Raw genomic sequence first — 25,108 nt, 5'->3', positions numbered from 1 at the left:
TAAGTCAATGAAATTGGAGCAATTTTGCAGTCACTAATGGGAACGCAACACTTTTAAAGCTTGAAGCTCTTAATCAATGAAAGTTAATCAGAGCAAAAATACATCACAATCATTTCTAAAAATCTAGAATGTCGTGCTACAACAATCATCTGGAAGTGCGTATATTCTCTGCAAGCATCACTTCATTGTTTCTGAAGTTGAAAATGCTTCACCCAATGCATTTTAATTTTCAGGTAATTATGGTGAAAAGTGGCATATACAGAATTTGAAGAGTTAGGAAGAGATGTCTAATGGAGAGTGTGGCAACGTTTAGATTTTACCTGAAGAAGAGTGTATAAGAAAGTTGGGCTAGTGGATAACTTGATACATGTTTTCATCTACCATCATTATACAGCAGGTATGCTTATAGATCCCATGTCAAGTACTCTTGGCAGGATCTGTAACAATGCACAGCTTGTAAGGTTTGAGGCAGCAAGCAGCAGTATTGAGTATAAACAGAGAAGATAAACTCAATCCATACCTCACCCAATCGTGCATTGATTTTCAAGGGAACAAAATCATCAGCACGCGTCACACCCACGTTCACAATTGCAGTAGCAGCACCAGCCTCGTGAGCTGCTCTGTTAAAGTCAAATCACAAATCCAATTATGTCATGTACGCAATCAATGCACACAAGAAAACGAAAAATATTTCACTGCTTGAAATTGGGGATTAAAAGCTTCTTTCTAAATTAGAGTTTTGAAGCTAATTACAACAAATAGTTTTCTAATTTCAAATGATATTTTTATACGGATCTCATTCTCAATAATATAATAGCCCGAATTGCATTGCAACAGGTAGTTTTTTAATTTCAAACATTATTATCATTATTATTATTATTATTAGTATGTTGTGTATACAAATACTAGAATTTAGATAATATCGACACCATAACAAGAAGACCCTGGGACATTGTAAACTTCAATCTACCTGACAAGTCGAAAAGCAGACATGGTCATCAGAGACGACCCAAGAACAAGAAAAGCATCACATCTTCTGGACGCTTCCATTGCCATATCAGCTCGGTCCTTGGGAACATTGTCACCAAAGAAGACAACCTTCATAATTATTCAAAACGAGAAAATTAAGGACACCAGCGTAATAAGACAAATCAAAACGATCACACATTTTCATATACATGATTGACTAAGTATGCTTTCTCTGTCCATAATAATTTTTGTTCAAAATGTACTTGTATTCTGTTCCTTCAGCTGAATCGCGAAATATCTTGAATAGCATCCCTGAACTTATTCAAGAGGAGATAGAATAGCATAAATCATAACACACGAAAGAGATACATTAGAGAACACACTAAGATTTATCACATAAAATAGAACTACAAAAAATAATACTCAACTTCGATGGTCATCAACATGGAATTTTATCTCAGGGATGACAAAATAATCTGCATGCTCCAATATTCATGAGTAAAATTCATAATAAAATGGATATTAAATAGGTATCTTTAATGGGTGCCTATGGGTAATGAGTCACTTGTTGATGGGTGGATACATATATCATTATATCCAACTTACATAGCCCGCTACCACTGTCCTTTAGTGACTTTATATATTCTGAACTGGCAATCAAAAGATCCAGAGGTGTCTACTCAGCTTCTCTACATTTCAAGTCGTATAATGCTTTATGGTAATGTTTTTTTCTCTCTGAGAAGTAGAGAGGGTGTGCTCATAGGCTCACGGTATCAGATCCATAATTATAAAGTAATGATTAAGATTTCTTATACTCTTCTTGCCCCCACTTGTTACCAACTAGATAATAGAGAACAATACTAACAGGCTGAAGTATCCAGAAAAGTATCACGCACAACCAAATATTTCAACTGAAAGAAACCGATTGGCTTACATCAGGTTTGAGAACTCCATTGCACTTATGACATGTTGGGATTACAAAATCCTCCTCCCAAAATCTTTCATCAATCTCAATATCACCATCAGGTCTTTGTTTCATGCCAAAGCTCTTATCTGATCCAGGGTTTCCATGGTCCAAGTTATCAATTGCTTCCGCCCACTGGTTTATCAGAAAAGGGAATCTCAGAACAGAAAAATGCAGTCTTATTGTTTTGAGAAATGAAAACTACAACTACTGCATAAAAGCATTGATAAAATGAAGCAATATATTGTTGCTTTCAGATGCACAGTAATGACGCAAGCTATGTTCTACTTTCAGAGTTTCAGTTTCAGTACAAGGGACACATTTAATAGAAATTATGGAAATGATCTCAACATGCAAAGCATAATTCGTAAGAAAACTCAACTAACCATCCTAATATATAGTCAGCGTTGTAATTCTACCGTACACAGTTTAGTAATCCCTGCAAGATTCAAGATGAACCCCTCAATGAATTGTCTTTTTATCTCCTTTATTTATGTGCAGTGTGAAGGAATTTAAGAAAACAATAAGTATTTGAGGAAGTTTTAGGAGTTAAGAAAGTCTATATCAATGCCGCAACAAAGGGCATAAGTCTTGCTTAAAACATGAGGTTTAATAGCCAGTATTACTAGGTAACATTTGAAATATTTAAGCTTTATTTACGTAAAAATGGAATATTTACTTAAACATTTGAAATATTTCAGAGTTTTTCCCATACTTATCTCTCTACCTTTAGTTATGAAGCATGGACTCTAACAAACATCCAACACGACACAAACATTCCTGAAACAAATAATGTCTAAAGTGTAAGACACGAGGACATACAAAGAGAGACGCCAAAAAATGAAGTTCGAGTAACTTAACAAAATATTTAATTTGACAGTATATTCACATTTTTAACCTTGTTAAGAAAAGCAAGAAACGTTATTTCGTGGTGACTTGCTCCAAGGGCCTTGGACAGTCACTGAATCACAAGCAGAGAGCCAACGCAGAAGCTCCACGAAAATGAGAACTAAAGGTACAGCAGAAATGGAAGATGTATGGTGTGATGGAAGAATTTATGGTGTGTGTGGTGGTGACTTTCAAGCATAGCATTGCTGGAGTGATCTCTACAACATAACACTATAATTGCATCAAAATTGAGAAATACAATGGACGAGGGGCTGAATTTATAGGGATTTCAGCACCCTTGCACGAGGAGGAGGGTCTGCTGATCATCAGCCACTAATCATAGATCAAATGCCACGTGTAAGCAACGTTTTACAGGTGCTAATTTCAAAAAGATTATATCTTTAAAGTATCATGACTTAATCACAAACTCACTTCAATGGCATTTTTCTCATTACAGAAAGAACTTCTTAAACTCTTATTCATCGATCATACAATTTTTTCATTAGCTGCAAATCCTAACCTTTGGATTAAGGGCTTTCAACTGGTCTTGAAATAAGCTCCGGCAAAAGGAATATCCACAATCTATACAAATTACAGTGTATACAGTCCCATGTATTTCTAATGGGTTGCTACCAGCACGATGATGCAGCCTGCAAATGAGGTACAGTGAAATTCCAGGATAGCCTTGCTTTTAACATCTCATATTTTCCAAATAAGCAAATTTATAATTGTATAAGGTACCTATCAACATTTTGGGTAATCATAAAATCAATTCGGCCAGCTTTATCTAGTGTTGCCAAAGCAGTATGGGCAGCAGATGGTTGTGCCTCTGTAAATCGTCTCCACCCAGCATAGCTCCTTGCCCAATATCTCCTCCGAGCTCGACTTGAACGGAGAAACTCCTTTTAAATAGTGTCAAAAGAAAGGAGAACTTAAGACATAGATTAAGATGAAGGGACTTCTTGAGTTATGACTATTTTGGCATGCAAATTTAGCTGAGTATTCTTCATCAAAGTCATTGCCATAAGCATTCAAATTTAAATATGCACACATAAATACACCGGTGCCAAATTCTTAATAACTTATCAACAGTCGAACTTGAAGTCCTTTTTACCCATCTGTAGATGGTTAGTATTCAGTGTTCCCTACTCTTTTGGCAAATAACTTTTTTTTTCTCAAATCAAAGAACACAACCAAAGATAACGGCATACTGCAGGTATTGTGTTCTTTCTTTTCCCCTATGAACAGTAACATCTAATGTATTTGAAAAATGATATGAAATCCCAAGCCATTAAAGCAACATCGGGAATGCGATATCTCAAAGCAAAAGATCTATGTTCTCATATGCTTAGCCCTTTTTTCCCTCTTCCATTGGCCATGTTTTTCTAAATTATTTAGGCCATATGAGGGTACAATAATCTAACAGAACAAGCCTTTAAATTACCTGATGGGTTATCGGTTTGAAACCAGAACTATAAGCTCCATTGGGGCTGCAGTAAATAATAAACTGCTATCAGTTAAGTGAAGAACAGATAAAGGAAAATAAAGCTAGCAACATGAATAATAAATTTTAGTAATGAATTCCACATTCTAAAGATATCAAACTCAAAAAGGATGACGTCTATATAATCTTTACACACAACAAGTACGGGATATCTCTTTGATTCCACCGATGATTGAAAGTGGAAACTGGTCAGAATTAGCACTAGTGACAGTGAGTGAATGGACCGCAACCCCTCCAATTGATAAGTCATTGATGCATTTGATTTCAACTATTTACACAGTAACTTTGTTTTTTTTCTTAGCCCTCTTTGCCACACATACATTATTACATATTGATGCAGCAATGACGTTAGAATTTTTTTTTTCAATTACACAATTCTTCTAGAAGCATAGAATAGAATAAGATCAAATTAGCATAGACTGAGATCAGATTCATGTGATCTCAGACTTCTACTAGTTTGAAAAGCAGCCAGATTGGTTAAAGAACACCAATCCAACTCACACTATTAATGAAAAAGATGAAACCCAAAGGGACCTACAGATCCCTTTTTGCTTAAGATTGACAGAAACATACGTAATACCAATGACCAAAAATTTCAGATCATCTACAACGAAACAAAAATAGGAAAAATATTTTAAAGTACGTAGGTAATACATACATATAATCACATCTTGCTTTTATAATAAAGGGAAAGTACCTGAATATTCTAAAGGAAGTGGTAGGATCAATAGAAATGTGATGAAGTATAGTAAATATTATCAATCAAAGTACAGTATCTATAACATTACCAAAGAAGAAAGTAGCTAACTGAGTAAAACGTTAAATCCTTTTATGTTGCCATCGGTGAATGCTTAATGCTACATCTACTAAACTTACACGGTTCAAATATTAAAAATAGTGGAAATAGTTTTCAATATCATAAACAAATTCTCACAAGTAGCAATTATGAGCACATGTTTTACTTTTGCCCGATAAAAATTTTAGGTTGCTTTATAACGTTAGAAAGTAGTACATAGAAGAGCCAGAAACCTTCTGTAGTCGGGGATGCCACATTCTGTACTGATTCCAGCTCCAGTCAATACCGTGAGCTTGGTACTGTACGTTGAAATTGAAGTTCAGTTAGGGAACTGTTAAAATTTACAAAAATGAAAACTACCAAAGTACTGTTATTATTACATGTAGTATGCATGGAGGGATCTAATATACTTCTAACCCGTAAAAAGACAGAGTAAGAAATTAAACCTCTGGTCGAAAAATTCATACAAAAGATGAACATCTTTGATACTGGGAGGATCTGCTTCTGGAACTGTCTTCTTATCCCTTGAGATATTAGACAAGGCCTTTTCTTCATTTCTTGGGAAGGTCCTAGGGACAGAGATTCGGCACGTTGTATGTGCAAGCCTTACACTACCTTTAAATGATACAAGTCTTTCACCTCTTCTTGCTAAGTGCCAATTTCCACCCATTGGTTTAACAATATCTATTAAGATGAAATAATTTGCAGAAGCGCAATGCTATAGTGAGTAAAATAAGCCACTACTATGAGGAATTACTCAAATTAATAGTTTGTGTGAGTGCAAAAGAAGAAGCTTGAATGCAAGGGGAGAATACTTGCCTGTTATAAGATTCCCCAACACTTTCCTCACAACCCCAAAAGACTGTTCATTTAGATAAAAACAAAACAAAAAACAAAAAACACATTTTTTAGTTACATCAATAACTATGTTTCGGTGTCTATAATCACATGAGTAACAATTTGAAGGACAGGGAATGCTACTATCATTAACCATGTTTCTAGAAAACCCTCCTTGCAATAATAATCCAAATTACCGGGAAAATGGTTCTCTACTTCAATTTTGTCCAGTTTCTGATTCTTCCTTTACTCATAATATCCAATTTCTATGCAGTAATCTTTGTTAAAACTCTGAAAGAGAGAGAAAGGGAACTTACAGTGAGAGAGAAAGACAAAGGCATTTTGTTTGTGTGGTGGAGAGAACAACCAAACAACCTTGCGCATCGCTCTTTGGCCTTTTACTCTGGATTTCGGTTCATTATGTTCAACCACTTCCACGTCGCATACTTCTCCGCCTACAATAACACAGTTTGTTTTCTTTTCCAAAAACACAATAATCATATATAAATCTATGATCTTTTTGTTAGAAAAATGAACATAATTAATAGACTATCACGGTCGAAATTTCTAACCTCTCAATCAATTAAATAGGTTTATTTTTTCTTTTTTTTCTAAATAATTTTTTTTGTCACGTGTCAAACTACTTGGCAATGAGAGTGTCGCTATCCGACATCGTATTATTGTATTTCTTTTCATTTGGTTTCTTTACTTTTATTTTATTTCAATTTAGTTTTTTCTTTTTCTTTTTTCTCAATTTAATCTTAATTTTTTTAAAAAAAATTGTTCCTTTCCAAATGAAATAAGAGTATGTACATTTTTCAGAATCTTAGTCTTTAAATTTGTTATGTAGTGAGACTATTTTCGTATAGATCATCTTCACAAAAATATTTAATATTGAAATATTAACTTTTATAGTTTATTCATTAATATTATTTAGGTTAAATGATTTCATTTGTTGTTTTATTTTGTAGAAAATTTTTAAATGAGTTTCTTTATTTTTTATTTGTCTCAATTTAATTTTTGTTTTAAAGACTTTAATGCAACTAGGTTATTTTCTTTAGTATTATATAAATAAAAATGTGTTATGTGTTGGTTCGTAATTTTTGTATTTTTCTAATAAAAAAATATCAATTTGTATAAAAAAAATTGTAAAGATTTATATAAAATTAAATTTTGTTTGAATTTGGAGAGGAACAAAATTATTTAATTTAAAAAAATAGGACTAAATTGAGACAAATAAAAAATTTAGGGATCAAATTGAGACAAATACAATGACACGTGACACTATCAGTGCCACGTCACACTGTCATTTCCAAGTGGCACTACATCAGCTTGACACGTGGCAAAATCTTTTATTTTTCAAAAGTAAAAATAAAAATAATTATAAAAATTCAAAAAAAAACACGAGCTGACATGTGTCACTCTCTTTAACAGTGTTAGTACGTAACAAACGACAATGACCTAATTGTTCCAATTTTTCAAAAAAAATGACCTAATTGAGACAAAGAAAAAGTGAAGGATCTAATTAAGAAAAGTCACCAAAAAATAGGGACTCTCTAAATGATTAAACATTTTAAAAATGAATAAAAATTGACTCATCAGCCATATATTAATATTACTGTGAATATATAAAAAATTATTTTCTCGTAAATGTGGAGTTCAAGTATGCCATCTCACATTTGTATAAAATTAATGTAAAATTAAAAATAAAATTTATTCTCATAATTCCAAAAAGGAATACTAATACAAAGTTTAAAAAAATTAGGTTTAAACCCTTTAGTTGTCCCTATTTATGTGAGGTTTTCCCATTTTGATCCCTTTCTTATTACAATCCCCAATTGAGTCCTTATAAGTGATAATTTGCATCAAATAAGCCCATGCCATTAAATTTCGTTAACGGGGTTAAGTTTTTGCACATGTGGGAGGATTACGTGTTTTTTTCATGAAACGTGACATGTTTAGAGTTTAAATGTGGCATTTGGGAAGTTATTAAATTGAAATAATGTGATTTGTGAAATATATAGGATTTAGGGTTCTTTACCTTGCGCGAAGTCATTTGGGTTCTTTCTTTTTGAAGATTGGAAGCACTTGAAGTTTCGACAGTGGGGAGTGTGAAAGCAGAAGACGCAACAATGTCGATGGGTCATTCGTGTTCCTCTTCCACTTGCAATGAATGTGGAAGAAAGCATTTGCAGTCTGTGAGCTCTCGTGGAGATGGAGGGTGAAATAGGAATGATGCTTGGCTGATTTGCCATTGTGGAGAGAAGTCTGTGTTGAGGACTGCGAAAACAAGTAAGAATCGCGGCAAATAATTCTGGGGTTGCCCTAGGTATAAGGTTGGAAGTGAAAATGGTGGATGCAACTACTTCAAGTGGTGTAGTGATTGGGGAACTGAAGAAAGTGTTAGCTGTGAGGTGCTGGAAGCAAATGATGAGAGGTTGGTGAAGAGTTTTGAAAATGAAAGTGATAAGAAGAAAGTTGGTGTGCAGAAAGCTGTGATGGGTTTTCAAAGCTGGATGAAATTTTTGGTTGGGGTTGTTAGTGTTCTATGTGTGATGAACATCATTATAATTGCAATGTTGATTGGAAGAGCTTGATAATTTAGGTTTGTTTTGGTATTAGTTGTAGGGTTGATATTTAGTTCTGTTTAATGTAGAGGTTGCAATGTATTTATGTTTTCTGCTATGAAGATGTATTAGTTTCAGATCTTTAAGGAAATGATAATTTGGGAAAAATTAGTTGAATTGTTGTCTCTGTTTTGGTTTCATTTTGTTGTCAGCAGTTGCCCTATGTATAACATAACATGTGCATACAACCTGTAAAACAGTTCTTAATAAAGGCTGAGTAAACAGTTCTCAATAAAACATACAACCTGTAATCCAGTTCTCAATAAAACATACAAAATATTGTATTCTTAGGACCTGAGTAAACAGAACTTTAAGAGGAATTTAACTAAGGGCAAAATGATGATAAATAATAAAAGTAGCAATTGTATATTAATACGATTGAATAGTCATCCATTGTTCATACAAGTAGCAATATGTAGGATAATTTAGGCTATTACATACTGAAACATTAAACCATTGTTTATAACAGATGTCTGTAAGATGATAAACATCAAACTTTGCCCTATTACATTTGCTACTACTAAAACAGATAACAATCTTCAACTCTGAAGTGGTTCTTCTCCATCTACTTCACCCTCAGATAATGAACTGGGTTGTTGTCCCTCTTCCTGCACCTGATTTCTCTTGGGGCAGTTTTTTATGTTGTGCCCTACTTCCCTACAAATGCCACATTCCTTCAGTAATCCCCCTTTTGACATTCTGGTGCTACTTTTCTTTAACTCCCATTACTCTAACCTTCTTTTCTTCTTAGGACGACCAGGCATCTGTCTTGTTGATGGAGGCATGACATCTGGAATTTGGGTTACCTCCCATAGATTGTTTCCATTAATGGGATATATAATGGAGGAATAAATTTCTTCATAGGTTGACTTTTTAAAGCATACATGTATGTAGTCCTCTGGATATATGTTGAGAAACCTCATTGCTGCCAGTGCATGTACACAAGGTATTCCACTGATGCTCCATTTCCTGCACGAGCATGAATATTGATCTATATCCACCACAAACTTTTCCCCACTTTGGGACACATGTCTGACTTCAAATAGCCTTTGTGCAGACCAGCTGTCAATCAATAGGTAACATTAATTTTTTACTATCTAGGATAACATAAACAAAGATATACATATGTCATAAATGTTGGATACCTGGGAATCCAATTCTTTGTTAGTAGTCCCTCCTTTTGTAGTCTACTTAGTATTTTTGGACAAATTAATGACTTAAATGACGTTACCCTTGACCTATTAGTGGCCCATCTCTTCATCATGTATAGTCTGATTTCCTCCAACATTGTAATAATTGGCTTTGTCCTCGTATTTACCAGCACACTATTAAAGGCTTCTGACATGTTATTAACTAAAGTATCACATTGAGCTTGGTTGTGAACCTTGATTTGGACTAAAACCTTCAATAAAGATGTATGTCACACAATAAATATGTTCAGTAATCAGAAAGTAAAAGTTAAGTAAAACTTATGTAAACCGAGAGAGTCAAACCTTGGAGGAATAGCTAACAAGTGTCGAAAAGCATCTTGGTTGACCTCTTTGATACATCTCATCTCGCTCTCCCATTTTTGTGGGTGGGTTGCTATAACTGCCCTCCACATAAGCTTTTTCAGGTTCTTTTCAAGGAGTTTCTTCCTGAAGTTGGCATATAAATGTCTTACACAAAATCTTTGTGCAACTATAGGAACAACATCTTGTACAGCTTGTAACAAACCCTGTGAATGAGTCATAAAAATGGTTAAATGGTATTGATTTTAATACATTTGTATAAGATAAAAGTCAATAATTATAATGGAAGTTACCTTCTGTTGATCTGATATGATTATAAGTGAAGAACACGCCTCAGGTCCACCTAGGTCTTCAATCAATAGCTCCATAAACCAAGTCCAAGTCTCCTTGTTCTCAACTTCTACGATTGCATACACCAGTGACAACATTTGGTCGTTTGCATCACGAGCCACAACAGTTAATAGCTCACCACGATGTCTGCCTTTCAAAAAGGCTCCATCAAAGCTAATGATTGGCCTGCATGAGACAAAGCTATCTATGCATGCCTTTAGGCATGCGTAAAACCTCTTGAAGATTGATTTCCCATCATATGACTCAACTTTCACCTTGATTGTGGACCCAGGATTTCTTCCTAATAACTCATGAGCATAATCATAAATTCTACTATACTGCTTACTGAAGGACCCAGCCACTTCGTCCGATGCATAGGCTTTGGTCCTATAAGCCATGTTCTTAGATATTGCTATGTTCCATTTCCTAGTAATTTTATCTCTAATATCAACTCCCTTTACATTAGGATTCTCTCTTAGTGTTTTTTCCAATTTTCTACTAAGCCATTTTGCATTGAATAGTCGCAACTTGTGTTCCATACTGCATGTATGCCTGTCAACCACAGTCCTCAGTTGCCATGACTTTACTACATCCATGAAACCAAAATATGCCCTCCACGGACATTCTCCTTTTGATCCCAAACATTTAACCTTAATTCTTTTTTTATCATTTTTAACAAGTTTCAAATTTTTCCCATTCTCTACTGCATAACTTTTGATGGCATCAAGGATGTCTTGTTTATCCACGAAATATGTTCCCACTTCCTAGTTGAAATCAATCATTTTTTTTGCATAATAAACGTACAAAAATGCCCATACCCTTCTTCATTATCACTGTCCTCATCACTTATATCAAGAGAAGTTAAGTCCTTAGATTGTCATTCATCATTGAACCAACTAGAATCATTAATATCATCTTCTTCCATATCTGACTCAGACCCAAGTAAAACAGGTTCAACCTCAACCTCCAAATTACTAGAACTATGACTTACATCACATTGCACATTTATGTCTACTAACCCATCCTCACTATTCATCTGACCATCATCATCATCACGTGATGTACTCCAATCAAGACATGTACTTCTATATCCTTCAAGTCTTGTACTTCTATTCTGTAAGCCTCACCATCTAACTTATGACCCTCACCATCCTGTGCTTTTATCCTCTCAGCCTCAACATCAGCTTCCTCAACCTCTATCATTTCTTCATGCACTTCATCTGGTGCTGTCCTCTCAGCATCACCATCCTCAACCTCTATCCTCTCAACCTCAACTTCAACTTCATCTGCTTCTGTCCTCTCAGCCTCAACATCAGCTTGTTGTCCCTCTATCCTCTCTTCCTGCACTTCATCTGTTGCTGTCCTCTCACCATCAGCTTCCTCAATTTCTGTCCTCTCACCTTCAACATCAGTTTCCTCAACCTCTATCCTCTCTTCCTGCACTACACATGCTTTTGTCCTCTCAACATCTCCTTCATCAACCTCTATCCTCTCACCCTCATCTTCAGCTACTTGTGTCATCTCAGCCTGACCAACATCATGTGCTTCTATCCTCTCACCATCACCACCTACCCCCTCATCCAACTGTTGCCTCAAACCATCATCTATACCCTCAGCAAATTTTGCACCCTCACCACCCTCATTCACCTGAGGTGCAACTTCCTCACCTCCCTCATCAACGTTGTATTCAATCATGTCAATCACATCAGGTTGAGAGATAGTGTGCACAACATATAAATTAACTTGTCCATTTAAGTGAGCTAAATTGACCATATGCATGACACCTACGTCATCGCACAATGCTTCTATCCTATCATCTAATACAGGACCACATCCAACAGAAAACCATAGATCCTTAAAACCATCGTACCCAAGACTTTTCACTACACTAACTACAACAAAATAACTCCATAAGTCAGGATCAAAATACATTGTCTCACTTTCCCCTTCATACTTCAGGTACCCGTCATTCACGAACTTCCCCCCATGGTGAATAATAATCTCTATATTGTCCATCACACACAACACAATCAACAATATTCTACACCTACAAATAAGCCTAAAACAACAAAAAATACCACTTATTAAAGTGATAATGACAGAACAAACAAAGGGTTTAAAGATGGGGGACATTGTGACATGGGGGACCACAACCGCAATATGCAAACACCACATTTTCAGACAACCCCAACCCCACATTCAAAAAAGCATCCCCAGATAACAACAGAAACAACCGAATATTAAATTCATATCTATGTAAAGTACACATACCAACCTTGCAGTAAATTCCACTCCAACCACTTCACGCACACCTACAACGACTTCGTGTTTGACGTCCAAACTCCAATCACGAACCTCCAAAGCCCTAATGAAGTTTGTATCCTCTCCACTAAAGACTTCTCTCAAGCTTCCGATGCACTCTACTCAAAGATTTGTAATCCCAAATTCAATTTGTTTGAACCCTAAATCCCATGCATAATGCCACGTTTAAACTCTAAACATGCCACGTTTCAAGAAAAAAACACGTAATCCTCCCACCTGTGCAAAAATTTAACCCCGTTAACGAAATTTAACGGGAGGGGATTATTTGATGCAAATTACCACTTATAAGGACTCAATTGGGGATTCTAATAAGAAGGGGATCAAAATGAAAAAACCTCACATAAATAGGGACAACTGAAGGGTTTAAACCAAAAAATTATAGTTAAATGTTTTTAGTATTTAGTTTTAATATAAATTTTCAATTCATTAATAGAAGTTTAATATATTATGGTTTCTAAACTTAAAAAATGTATAATCCTTTAAACTCAATTACGTTAAATTTTTTTTAATGCAATCAATTTGTTTATATCGTTTGAAGGTTCTCACTTCAATAACAATAGAATACATGTTTAACACATAAAAAAATTAATGTAATTGGGTTTAAATCATTATATATGTTTACTTTTAAAGTTTTGAGATCGAAATGTATCAAAATTTCATACAGGAACGAATCCCAATTTCACATCAAAGTTATGGAACTGAAAACATATTTAGTCCAAAAATTTATTAAAGCAAACTTTTGTTAATAAATCACACCTATTTTCATTCTTTCGTAGTTTAATTAGGTTATCTTGATATTCAATTTGACATTGAGAGAAATGTATGGGTCAATATTGATTTCTAATATTGTATGTAACGACATATAAAATGAAATTTTAGAAGTGATAATGATTTAAAAATAATGAGACTCAATTATTTTAATATTAAAAAGTTTTAATACAAATAGTTTTGTTATGAACGAGGTTCATTATTTTAAAACACATAATCTCTCTAGAAACCACTTTAATAGAGTTCTTTAACTTCTCTCCAAGATTTTTTCCTCTCTGTTTGTCTGATTGAATAATTGAGATCGTAGGGCTAATTGTTGTGATAAGCTCTTCAATTTAGACCAATTGGTTTCTTTGTTTCATGTAAGTTGGGTTTCAACCCTTTTCCTCGGTCTCTTTTTGATATATGTTGCATGTGAGTATTCTTCCACTTGCATGTGTCTTTTTAAGTTATCTATATTAGTCTCTACTGATAAGTGGTTCTAATGGTGTGTCTTAATCTTGTTTATGTTGTTCTTAGGCATAGATTCTAAGCTTGAAGGGTTTTGGGGTTCCTTAGAGTTAGTTCGTCGATCTCTTAGGTAAGGGAAACTAATTGCTTTTTTTACAAGTTATAGATATCTTAAAATTTGTGACTTTGCATGATTGAATGTTGTGATGAAGTTTCGTCTATTGAAGTTGGTTGTTTTGGATGTTTGCGTTGTGATTTGTCTTAATTGAGTTGTATTGATTGAAGAATTTGAGATTTGATTATTTGAGTCAATTGGTATGTGCCCTGACATTAAAAGTTTTATTTTTACCAAGGTACTAAGAAGGAAATACTGATTTGACCATTTGAACAAGTTCCATTTTTCTCAAATCACAAAAATTGGTCAGCTGCTTTCTAATACTGCGTTGAGCGGTGGCAGACTGATGTTGAGAGTCAGTTTATTGTGCAGGTCTAGGAGCATTTTAGCTCAAGATCACTGAACACCAGTTTTGTATCATTGAACACAGTAAAATGTGAATGCTTTGGTACTAAGCGGTAGTAGGACACCATTGAGCGCCATATTTCATTGCAGGTCTAAAGCATTTTGTTTCAAGACACTGAGTGGTTGTAGTGTCTTGTTGAGCGCAACTTTTTGCGAGAAGAATGACACTGAGCACCAAGACTGTCATTGAGCGCCACCTTTTTCAAAAAAGTTTAGCATTGAGAGTCAGGATTGCTAGTGGGCACCACCATATACAAGAAGCCTAGTGTTGAGTGTCACTTCTAAGCGCCAATGTACATGTTTGAAATTTCTTATTCCATTGCTATTTGATATAAAATTTAGAATGTACTTTATACATGTTTCAGAGTATGAGAAACAACCTTCAAGTGGTACAAATTTAGGACAATATAAAGGTACCAAAAACATATATAGACACTTTGAGTCATAATATATGCATTTACATTTTTTTATAAATGACTCTTGATACATTTTTGGTCACTCAAGGAAGCCTAAAACAATGGTATTTGGGACTTTGTTGTGGTTAGTATTCATGAAACTACAATTGTGGCTGAGAGTGATTAGCCTCTTGTTTTCGTTTGGATTTTCTTTGAGTTGAATCATGTGCACATTTTGCAAAAGTCTGATTAAGTTGAAAATCTAATTAGGTGAACTATTGTGAACTGTGAATGAAAATAACAAGTTCTAAGGTGTAATCCAACTCTGGTTTGGTTGTCAAATTGGGATTTAAAAAAAAATGCAAAGAGAACTGGTGCAATTCACAATAGTGTTCACTGTTTCAGTAGACTATCTTTGCCAAAATTATATAGCTCTCTTCAATCATAATTGGTTCAATGTTATTCCTTTTTATTGCTTTAATAATTTGTTCTAATTATATTCCTTAGGTTTTGTTTGTGTGTTAGTTGTTCTAAATAGCTTGTTTTTATTCGCTTGTCTTGTTTGGTTGTCTTGGTTTTGTCTACTTCACATGTGGACTCTGATTTGTTGTTCCTAATTGAAGCTTTTGTTTGTTTTTACAATCTAATCTGGAGTATGTTCTTGAGACTTCGACAAGTGTACCGAATCATACAAGTAATATAAAATGGTAAGACCAAGTATCGTGTTCCAAGAGACTCTCGACAATAGACAGTCGTGTGATAACTCGATTAACTAAAACTTCAAAGTAACGAAATCATTGTTTTAGAATGCAAATACAGAAAATTAAAGATGAATGCAGTTTTGATCACTTGAAGAGTAGCACAACGATGAACGGATGAGGTTTGTGTTATGAGATGAATATGTTGTTGGGCTTAGATTTCACCAAGTTTACTCTCATGTATATAAGAACTCTTCTTCTTTCATTAAAGTCAACGTCACTCACTAAATTACTTAAAACTCGATCCCTCGATGAAGAAAGCCTATCCTTAATTACTAGTTCATTCAATTCCTAGCATTCCTAATAATTAATTTTGAAGATCATGAGCTTAAGACGACCAAGACTCATACCCCCATCCCTGAGAAATACTGCTCTTGGGAATAATTCTACAAGAACCTAAATTGTAAGGAACCTCCCGGCACTCACACAATTAATACATCACGGTATGAATGAGTTAAACAAAGCGAGCATTGATCACAGAAGAATTACCCTAACAGTTAATGAAAAAAGCATAAATTATTAAGAATCAATTCAAATACATGAGAGTTCACAAGGTTACATCATCCCCCAACAACAAATAGAAGTTAATTCCCCATTGTCATGGAGAAACTAGATGTACAATGGAGAAGAATGAGATAGAAAAACCCTAAAAGTTGAAGATGGAAGCTCCCGCATCCAAATCCGCCTTCAAGGAGTGGAAGATTGTGTTGTTGCGCCTCCTCTGTCAAAGATACAAAACCTAGGGCGTCTGGGTCCTTTAAATAGAGTGGAAGCAAAACAGAAACGAAGCTCAGGCCTATCTCGCTAGCGCTCAGTGCCCCACTTAGGGTGCTCGGGCGTGCTGCGACACTAAAACTTACGCTCAGCTTCACTTGGAGGGCAAACAGACGTGGTTCAGGAAAAGTTGCGCTCAACGCCCCAAAAAGGGCACCCAGGCGGTGTGCAGTAGGCTTTAGCATTGAGGGCTATAGAAAGGGCGCTCAAGCTTCGGGCCTTCCTACTTTCAGGTGCTTTTTCAGCTCTTTCTGAGCTCAATCTCCTTGGCACTTCAGCTCTACTTCCATATTATCTCATTTCCTGCTAAAACAAGGGAATTTTGTCATAAAATCATCAAGTTCAACCTTAACTTTCTTATTCACACAACTTAACAAAAAGATGATTTCAAACAAGTTTCTAAGTAGAAAAGGGTGCATTTAGTATTAAAATCACATCACAGATAACGGTACTTTCATCCGTTATCACAACCCCAAACTTATAAATTTGCTTGTCCTCAAGCAAAACAAAATGTAACTCAGTTTTTCTCAACAATTACTACAATGGCTCAGCATATTTCAAAACTTTTCCTTCCAGGACAAGTAAACATTTTTATCAGCTCATCATAAAGATGTCAGCCAAGATGTACAGATGCCTTAATTCAGTCAAACTCAATGTGATGCTCATGTACTTCAACAGATGCTATCCTTAAGAATGATCAATCAACCAAGCAAAGATGAAACCATGAATTCAAAGAACTACTCCTCACCAAGGAAAGTGTTTCACTCAAGCACTCAAAAGTGTATCACTCAATTACTCAAAAGCGTATCACTCAAACTCACAGGTGAATAGTGAGGTGTTGGTGTCTCTTTCAATCTGCTATAACAATGTCACACAAATTAACTTTGTCTTTCATTTAACCATAATCAATCATACTCACAAGCAAGTTTTCATCACAAGGTCTTTTCTCGGCTTGTAGCTTGGCTATGCTAAGAAGAAAAGTGGTTTTTCTAGATAACAAAATCCTTGAGTTAAGAGAGACATTTATGATTTCATCATTCAAACACAGCCTTTCTTTCCCAGAACCATCCTCACTTATTCCCAACTTTCCCTTGCATGGAGCTTTTCTTTTCTTTCTTTTCATTTTTCCTTTCTTTTGTTTTTGCTTTTCATTTTCTCATTGCTTAGCTCAATGCTTTTTATTTTAATATTTTTTTTCAAATTTCCCAACAACCCCAAACTTGAACCTGATCAATACCTCACAAATGTTCTCAACTTAACTCAAGGCAAAGATTTTCAAACAGGGTTTTCAAAACATGCTTAAGGCTCAAGGTTCAAAGGTTAGAACAAATTGTTCTCTTTTCATTGGGCTAGAATCATGTGTAGGCTAAAAGAAGGGATAACAATAGATGGCCTTGATCATATGAAACCTGCAAGCAAGTAGTTCAATCAGAAAAAATTTGAGCAAAATCATTCATGCTTTCAAAGTAATAGAAATTATTCACAAAAACTCTGAAGCCCAAACCTCACAAAGGTTACTTTCAAGTTCAGAATTCAGATAAATATCCTGCTCAGTATCTCAATCAACTTTTTACCTCAAGCATCTGTTTCATATAAACTATGAGTCATCACCTGTATATAAGCACATCATGCATCACCTTAACATCAATCAATATAATAGAGCATCATAAAGCAATACTTATCACACAACATATCATAATCAAACCATTATAGCATAGTTAATTCAAGCCAAGTACATCAACCTATACTACAATAAAAACAAAGTAATAAAAACAGAAGCAAAATATAGTTCAACAATGAAAACAATAAAAACAATAGAGATAAAAATAAAAGAAATCTTATTCTAGAGGCAAAATAGCATCCATTAGTAGACGCTATCATTTGAAAATTCCAGCATCCATCAGTAGACATTAACAATACACCCATCATGAGATGTCTAATCTTATAGCATCCATCAGTAGATGCTTAATCACATAGCATCCATCAATAGATGCTATTATTCGTCATCCTCATCATAACATCATCCATCAGAAAATGTTGTTATCTGAGTCCTCCTAGCATCCATCAGTAGATGTTGTCACCACTACCATCAGAAGTAGCATATAACCTAAAAAAAAAACTCAAACACACAAAGAAAAATCAAATCCAAACCACACAAATAATCAATAAAAAAGAAAAATCAGAAACTGGGTTGCCTCCTAGTAAGCCCTTCTTTAACGTCATTAGATAGACACCATCAAGCTCCCGTCACATCTTTAATCTTGGTGTTTTCCTGTCTCTCTCCACACCAACTTATCTTCAGCAGCTTCTTGTTCACCTTTTTTACTCTTCTTGAAATTGGAGATTTAATCTCTATCAGTCCATCAGCTTTAAGTTCTTTCACAACCCAAAATTTGTTGTTGAATCTCACTGGTATGCCTGGTTTGAGTTCTTCATGTTTGACCAAAGAGTCTTGATGAACACTTTTTCCTTTATTGTCTTTTTCTTCTTCCTTCACTTGTGACAGGAAACAATTTTTACCTTTCTTGCCTGGCTTAACAGCTTTTGTACTAGTCCTTGGTGCATCTTCACATGCAGCTTTGACCCTAGTCTTCTTCACTTGGATCTACTGCTCAGCATTGAAGACGTTGAACATCACCTCCTCTTTTTGGTCTTTGGGGCTATAGTTCAATCATCAACATTGATCATTACCTTGGCCGTTTTCATGAATGGCCTTCCAAGAATAATAGGGATCTCCAAATTTTCCCCCATCTCCATTACCACAAAATCTACCAGGAATCTAAGGTTGTCTATTCGAATCACAACATCCTCCACCACACCATAGGGCTTCTTAGTGGATCTATCCGCCATTTGCTAGGTCATCTTTGTAGGCGTGACTTTAAGACCACCAATCTTTTCAAGTACAGATAAGGGCATCAAATTAATACTCCCGATAGTGCAAGGAATCGTGAAACTTCCTAGATCTTTAACCTTTGGAGGAAGTGCCTTCTGCAAGATCACACTGCAATTGCCCTGCACCTCAATTGTTTCCTTTTCTGGATATTTTTTCTTTTTGTTGAATTTCCTCAGGAATTGAACATAACCAGGAACCTGTTGTAATGTCTCAAACATAGGAATTTTAATCTCCAATTTCTTGAAGATTTCCATGAATTGCTCAAATTGTTTTTCCTTCTTCTTCCCAAAATAATTCTTTTGGTAAAGAAGGGGTTTTTCATATAATTCTTTCTTTTTTCTCTCAACCTCTTCTTTTTCTTTTCTCTCTTCTTCCACATTCTTCTTTTCTCTCATTCTTTCAACCTCACTTTTTCTCTCTTCTTTCTCTTCTTTCTCTTTTGACTCAATTTTCTGTTTTCCCTCTACTACTCTCTCTTTTTCCTTTTCTTTTCTCTCACTCTCTTCTTTTTCTTTCTCTTCCTCTACATCTTTCTTTTTTTCACTCAACCTTTCTTCTTCTTTTCTCTCTATTTTTCTCTCATCTAAAATTCTGCCACTTCTAGTAACAACGACTTTACAGTCCTCTCTAGGGTTAACTTTCATATTACCCCCAAAATCTTCCATTTTCTGAACTAGGTGACCAATCTGCATCCCCATCCTTCTGAGTGTCGCTTCAGATGTTTTTATGATGAGATACATACATTTGTATCAATTGTTGAAGTGTGTCATCTAGCTTTTCCATTCTTTCTTAAAGAGAGGATTGTTGCTGCCATTGTTGTTGTTGTTGTTGTGGTGGTCTATTGAATTGTTCGACAGCTTGCCCAAATTGACTTTGACCCATGCTTGAGTGAGGTAACCACCCGTGGTTGAAATTACATCGGTGGAATTGAGTGCCCATATAGTTAACTTCTTGTTCGAATTACATCCTGTATACACTAGACACAAAACCCTAGAAAACATTGTTAGCACAAAAAAAATAAAAACAAAACAAAACACAAGACTAAAAAAAAGTCAAAGTTAATCAAGAATCACACAAATAGAATAGTTTAAACCATGAGTCCCCGGCAACGGCGCCAAAAACTTGTTGAGACTTCGGCAACTGTATCGAATCGTACAAGTAATATAAAATGGTAAGACCAAGTATCATATCCCTAGAGACTCTCGACACTAGACAATCGTGTGATAACTCGATTAATTAAGACTTAAAAGTAACGAAATCATTGGTTTAGAATGCAAGTACATAAAATTAAATATGAATGCAGTTTTGATCATTTGAAGAGTAGTACAACGATGAAGAGATGAGGTTTGTGTTATGAGATGAATATGTTGTTGGGTTTAGATTTCACCAAGTTTACTCTCATGTATATAAGAATTCTTCTTCTTTCATTAAAGTCCACGTCACTCACTAAATTACTTAAAACCCGATCCCTCGATGAAGAAAGCCTATCCTTAATTACTAGTTCATACAATTCCTAGCATTCCTAATAATTAATTCTGAAGATCATGAGCTTAAGACGAGCAAGACTCATACCCCCATCCCTGAGAAATACTGCTCTTGGGAATAATTCTACAAGAACCTGAATTGTAAGGAACCTTCCGACACTCATGTAATTTATACATCATGCTATGAATGTGTTAAACAAAGCGAGCATTGATAACAGAAGAATTACCCTAACAGTTAATGAAAGAAGCATAAATTATTAAGAATCAATTCAAATACATGAGAGTTCACAAGGTTATATAATCCCCCAACAACAAATAGAACTTAGTTCCCCATTGTGATGGAGAAACTAGATGTACAATGGAGAAGAATGAGATAGAAAAACCCTAAAAGTTATAGATGGAAGCTCCTGCATCCAAATACGCCTTCAAGAAGTTGAAGTGTGTGTTGTTGCGCCTCCTCTGTCAAAGATACAAAACCTAGGGCGTCTGGGTCCTTTAAATAGAGTGGAATCAAAACAGAAGCGAAGCCAGGCCCATCACGCTGGCGCTCAGCGCCCCACTTAGGGCGCCCGAGCGTGCTGCGACACTAAAACTTGCGCTCAGCTTCACTTGGAGGGCAAGGAGGTGTGGTTCAGGAAAAGTTGCGCTCAGCGCCCCAGAAAGGGCGCCCAGGCGGTGTGCAGTAGGCTTTGGCGCTGAGGGCTCCAAAAAGGGCGTTCAAGCTTCGGGCCTTCCTACTTTCTGGTGCTTTTTCAGCTCTTTCTGAGCTCCATCTCCTTGGCACTTCAGCTCTGCTTCTATATTATCTCATTTTCGTCTAAAATAATGGAATTTAGTCATAAAATCATCAAGTTCAACCTTAACTCTCTTATTCACACAACTTAACAGAAAAACATGATTTCAAACAAGTTTCTAAGTAGAAAATGGTGCATTTAGTATCAAAATCACATCACAAATAATGGTATTTTCAACCGTTAACATCTGTCTAGAGTAGTAGATTTGTTGTGTTGTCATTGCTTTGTGGTTGTCATGTTTCGTCTCTAGTTTTTATTTGCCTTAGCCTAACCCTTTCCTGATTGAGAAGCTGATTCACTCTTATTTTTGGAATTTGACAGAAAGGTTGTGTGTTAGGTAGCATCTTAGGTGGTGGTGGTTTGAAAGATTCTTCAGCCTTGAACTACCAAGGGGAATTTCCCTTCCAAACCTTTCATTTGTGTGCTTTAAGCTTTTAAAGAGAAGCCTGAGTGTAGTGAGTTTAGTGAGGCTGGATTAGCCTAATTTCCTTGGCAAATTTGTGAGAAAGTCAATTTTTTCCTAATTGTTGCTAATTGTTTACCTGTGCATAATTAATAATCTGTTTGGGAAAGAGAGCAAGTTGTTACTGTAATCATCTCGAATTTTAATTTGATTACTGCATTACATTCTGAATTGACCTATTTGGGATTCTTTTAAATAGTTGCAAAGGTTGAAAGTTTGGTCTTGAATATGATGAAGATTGAGTAGATTGGTTTATGAGAGTGAATATCAGAACTTCAACATGATGATTTGAGAGCTTAAACAATTGAGATTTATTTGTGCAGATTTCCATTATGTTTAAATTCATTGTTTAATCTTAGCTGAATTTTCTGCATTGCATCATATCACTTTTTGTCCATTGAGTTTATCAGTTTTGTGCATCCAGTTTATCTTTGTTGATGTGATTATTGGAATGGTTAGAATCCAATTTTGTCTTGTTTGATTAATACAATTGTGAATTTGTTTGCCTCTATTTAATCACAAATTGAAATTACTAGCTTTGTATGTTCTGCTAATTTGGTGTTCTGCTTGAATTTTGAACTTCTTCATTCCTACATTAACTTCTTTCAACTATATATATGCATCATTTCTGATTGTATCACATCATTCTTCCTTCATTGGATTGATGAGGTTTCAATTAGTTTGGATTGTTGTTTAATCAGTTTGGTTTCAGCCTTGAATCACATCCATTTGCATTTGGTTAAATGTACATTTCCATGTGTATTTTGAGGGATTTTGATGTGACTTTGTGTGTGCATAACTGAATTGATTGAATCTTTAGTTTGAGCAGAAGCTTAATGAAGAAACAATAGCAGAAACACCTCACATGGGAATTTTGAAATTAAGGGAGTTTGTTTAAATTGTTTTCTTTGTTATGGCTTGTAGTTGTTGGGATTAGAGCTGTCAAAACAGGTAATTCGGCTCGACTCGGCCCAGGTCACCACGGGTTGGTCACTTAGTGAGTCAATCCAACTCAGCTCACTTATTAATGAGCTGAAAAAATTCGAACCAAGCCCGACCCACCACGGGTTGGTGGGTTAAACGGGTTGGCTCACTAGCTCATTTAATTATAAGTTTTTTATAAAATAAAAAAATTACAATTTTTTTTAATTCAAATCTAAATAAACGTCACACTAAAATGACGTTAAACTTCAAAGACAATTCAAAATTAAAAAAAAGTATCATAAATCTAATTTAAAAACATGTACAAAAGGCAAACAAATAAGTTTTTAATATTGATAATTTTTGTATCACTTGTCCATTTATAATATTAGAGTCTTGAATAGATAAATCAATAATATTTTTCTCTCTTGAAACATCTTCTTTTTTATCACCATCTACAATATAATAAAAAAAATACTAACTAATAATATTGAAACACAAAAATAATAAATAATTAAATTAAATTAGGTGGGTTGGTGAGCCAACCCGGCTCACCACGGGTTCAACCCGGCTCACCACGGGTTCAACCCGGTGAGCCGGGTTTTATGTGAGCCGGGTTGAAAACTAGCCCGCATAAAAAAATTACATTTTTTTCAAACCAAACCCAGCTTAAACCGTGGTGAGCTGGGTTGACTCGTGGGTTACAGCCCATTTTGACAATACTAGTTGGGATTGAGTGGACTGCTGATTTTGGAATGAAATTTATCTTGTGCAGATTTGAGCCTATGGGAATTAAACAACTGTAAACAATCATTTGATTAGGGGAGTTGATTAGTTTAATTACCTCCAGTTTCCTAATTGTTTCTGATAATTTTAAGCATTGTATGCTTTGCTGAGTTGGTTTGAATATCTGTGCAGGTTTGGATAGATGAGAATTGTGAATTCTCCGTGCAACAAATTTTCAATGGATAGCAAATAGGAACCTTTCTTTGCATCAAGTGTACAAGCCCAAGGAAGGGAAGTTCTTACTGCTATATATATATATATATATATATATATATATATATATATATATATATATATATATATATATATATATATATATATATATATATATATATATATATATATATATATATATATATATATATATATATATATATATATATATATATATATATATATATATATATATATATATATATATATATATATATATATATATATATATATATATATATATATATATATATATATTGTGCAATCTGCTTAGTTAAGGGTTTTAAGTGACAAAAGCTATGTGCATTTGTGTTTGCAGAATTGGACCAGCTAGTTTCTTGATTTAGATCGAGATTTGAAAGCAATATTTTGACACTTGAAGTTTTCATACAAGATGAAGCGGTGGAGCATGACCGTAGCAGCCCACCACAACTTTGATTTTCTTTTGTAATTTGATTTGTTCAAATTGGTTTGTAACAGGCTTGTGTTAGCCTTTCTTTTAGTTTCATTCTTATTTTGTAAAGGGTCATTAAAAATCCAAGTGGATTGAAAAAGTCCTTGGTGCTCTTTCAAACTATTGACAACTTTACTTGCTTTCTTAAAAATTGACATAGCTTAGATAGGTGAGTGTGTCTTGTTAGCCAAAGGTACAAGCCTCACCATAGGAGTAGAATTTGATATTGATTGCTTGATTTTTTTGTTTCACGTGTTTAGGGGTGATCTTTGTCACATTAGATGTTCGTAATTAGGAGTCTAGTATTGTGATTGTCTTAATTGTTGTTGTTTGAGTTGTGTCCTTTGTTTCTAAAAGTAATTTTAGTTTAAGGGGTAAATAGTTAGTAACTTAAGACATTTCTCGCAAGCCAAGATTTGGTACTTAAGCAGTCTTCTTGACTCACCTCTCTTACTTGGGATTTGTCTAAGTGTGGATCTTATAACCCTTTAGATTAAGAGAACTTTTAAAAACAAAGATGACTTGTTATAGTTCATATAGGTCGTTTAGGTCTTCTAGGATAGATAATGAGATGTTTAATCAAGTTAGGAATTTTCCATTCTTTAGTAAAGACATAGATGCATTAACATACCTAGCTTGGGAAAAAGAAATTCATAAAATGCATCCTTTAATTACTAGAAGAAGTGA

At 34.8% G+C, this 25,108-nt stretch overlaps 1 protein-coding gene across 3 annotated transcripts; it reads right to left on the bottom strand.

The window, feature by feature from the left end:
• Positions 1-37: 37 nt before the first annotated feature.
• On the bottom strand, positions 38-6,461 carry LOC108329959 (NAD-dependent protein deacylase SRT2). 3 transcript variants are annotated; one of them, XR_001832273.2, is made up of 12 exons: positions 6,276-6,461; positions 5,941-5,983; positions 5,568-5,805; positions 5,355-5,420; positions 4,266-4,311; positions 3,563-3,723; positions 3,342-3,471; positions 1,904-2,068; positions 971-1,098; positions 521-620; positions 321-437; positions 38-206 (listed from the first exon to the last, which is right to left on the bottom strand). XR_001832273.2 is itself a non-coding variant. In XM_017564368.2 (11 exons), the coding sequence occupies exons 1-11, from the start codon at positions 6,297-6,299 to the stop codon at positions 387-389; spliced, it is 1,152 nt and encodes a 383-aa protein (XP_017419857.1). In that variant the 5' UTR covers positions 6,300-6,460; the 3' UTR covers positions 38-386. The 3 variants fall into 3 exon arrangements, 2 of the variants coding, with proteins under 2 accessions (XP_017419857.1, XP_017419858.1); XM_017564368.2 differs by having other exon boundaries at positions 38-437; positions 6,276-6,460; XM_017564369.2 differs by lacking the exon at positions 6,276-6,461 and adding an exon at positions 6,156-6,249 and having other exon boundaries at positions 38-437.
• Between the last annotated feature and the right edge of the window lie 18,647 nt (positions 6,462-25,108).

Source organism: Vigna angularis, chromosome 4 (genome assembly GCF_016808095.1).
Source record: "Vigna angularis cultivar LongXiaoDou No.4 chromosome 4, ASM1680809v1, whole genome shotgun sequence".
Lineage (NCBI taxonomy): Eukaryota > Viridiplantae > Streptophyta > Magnoliopsida > Fabales > Fabaceae > Vigna > Vigna angularis.
Note: the sequence above shows the minus strand (reverse complement) of the source record. Positions and strands in the feature narration are given on the sequence as shown.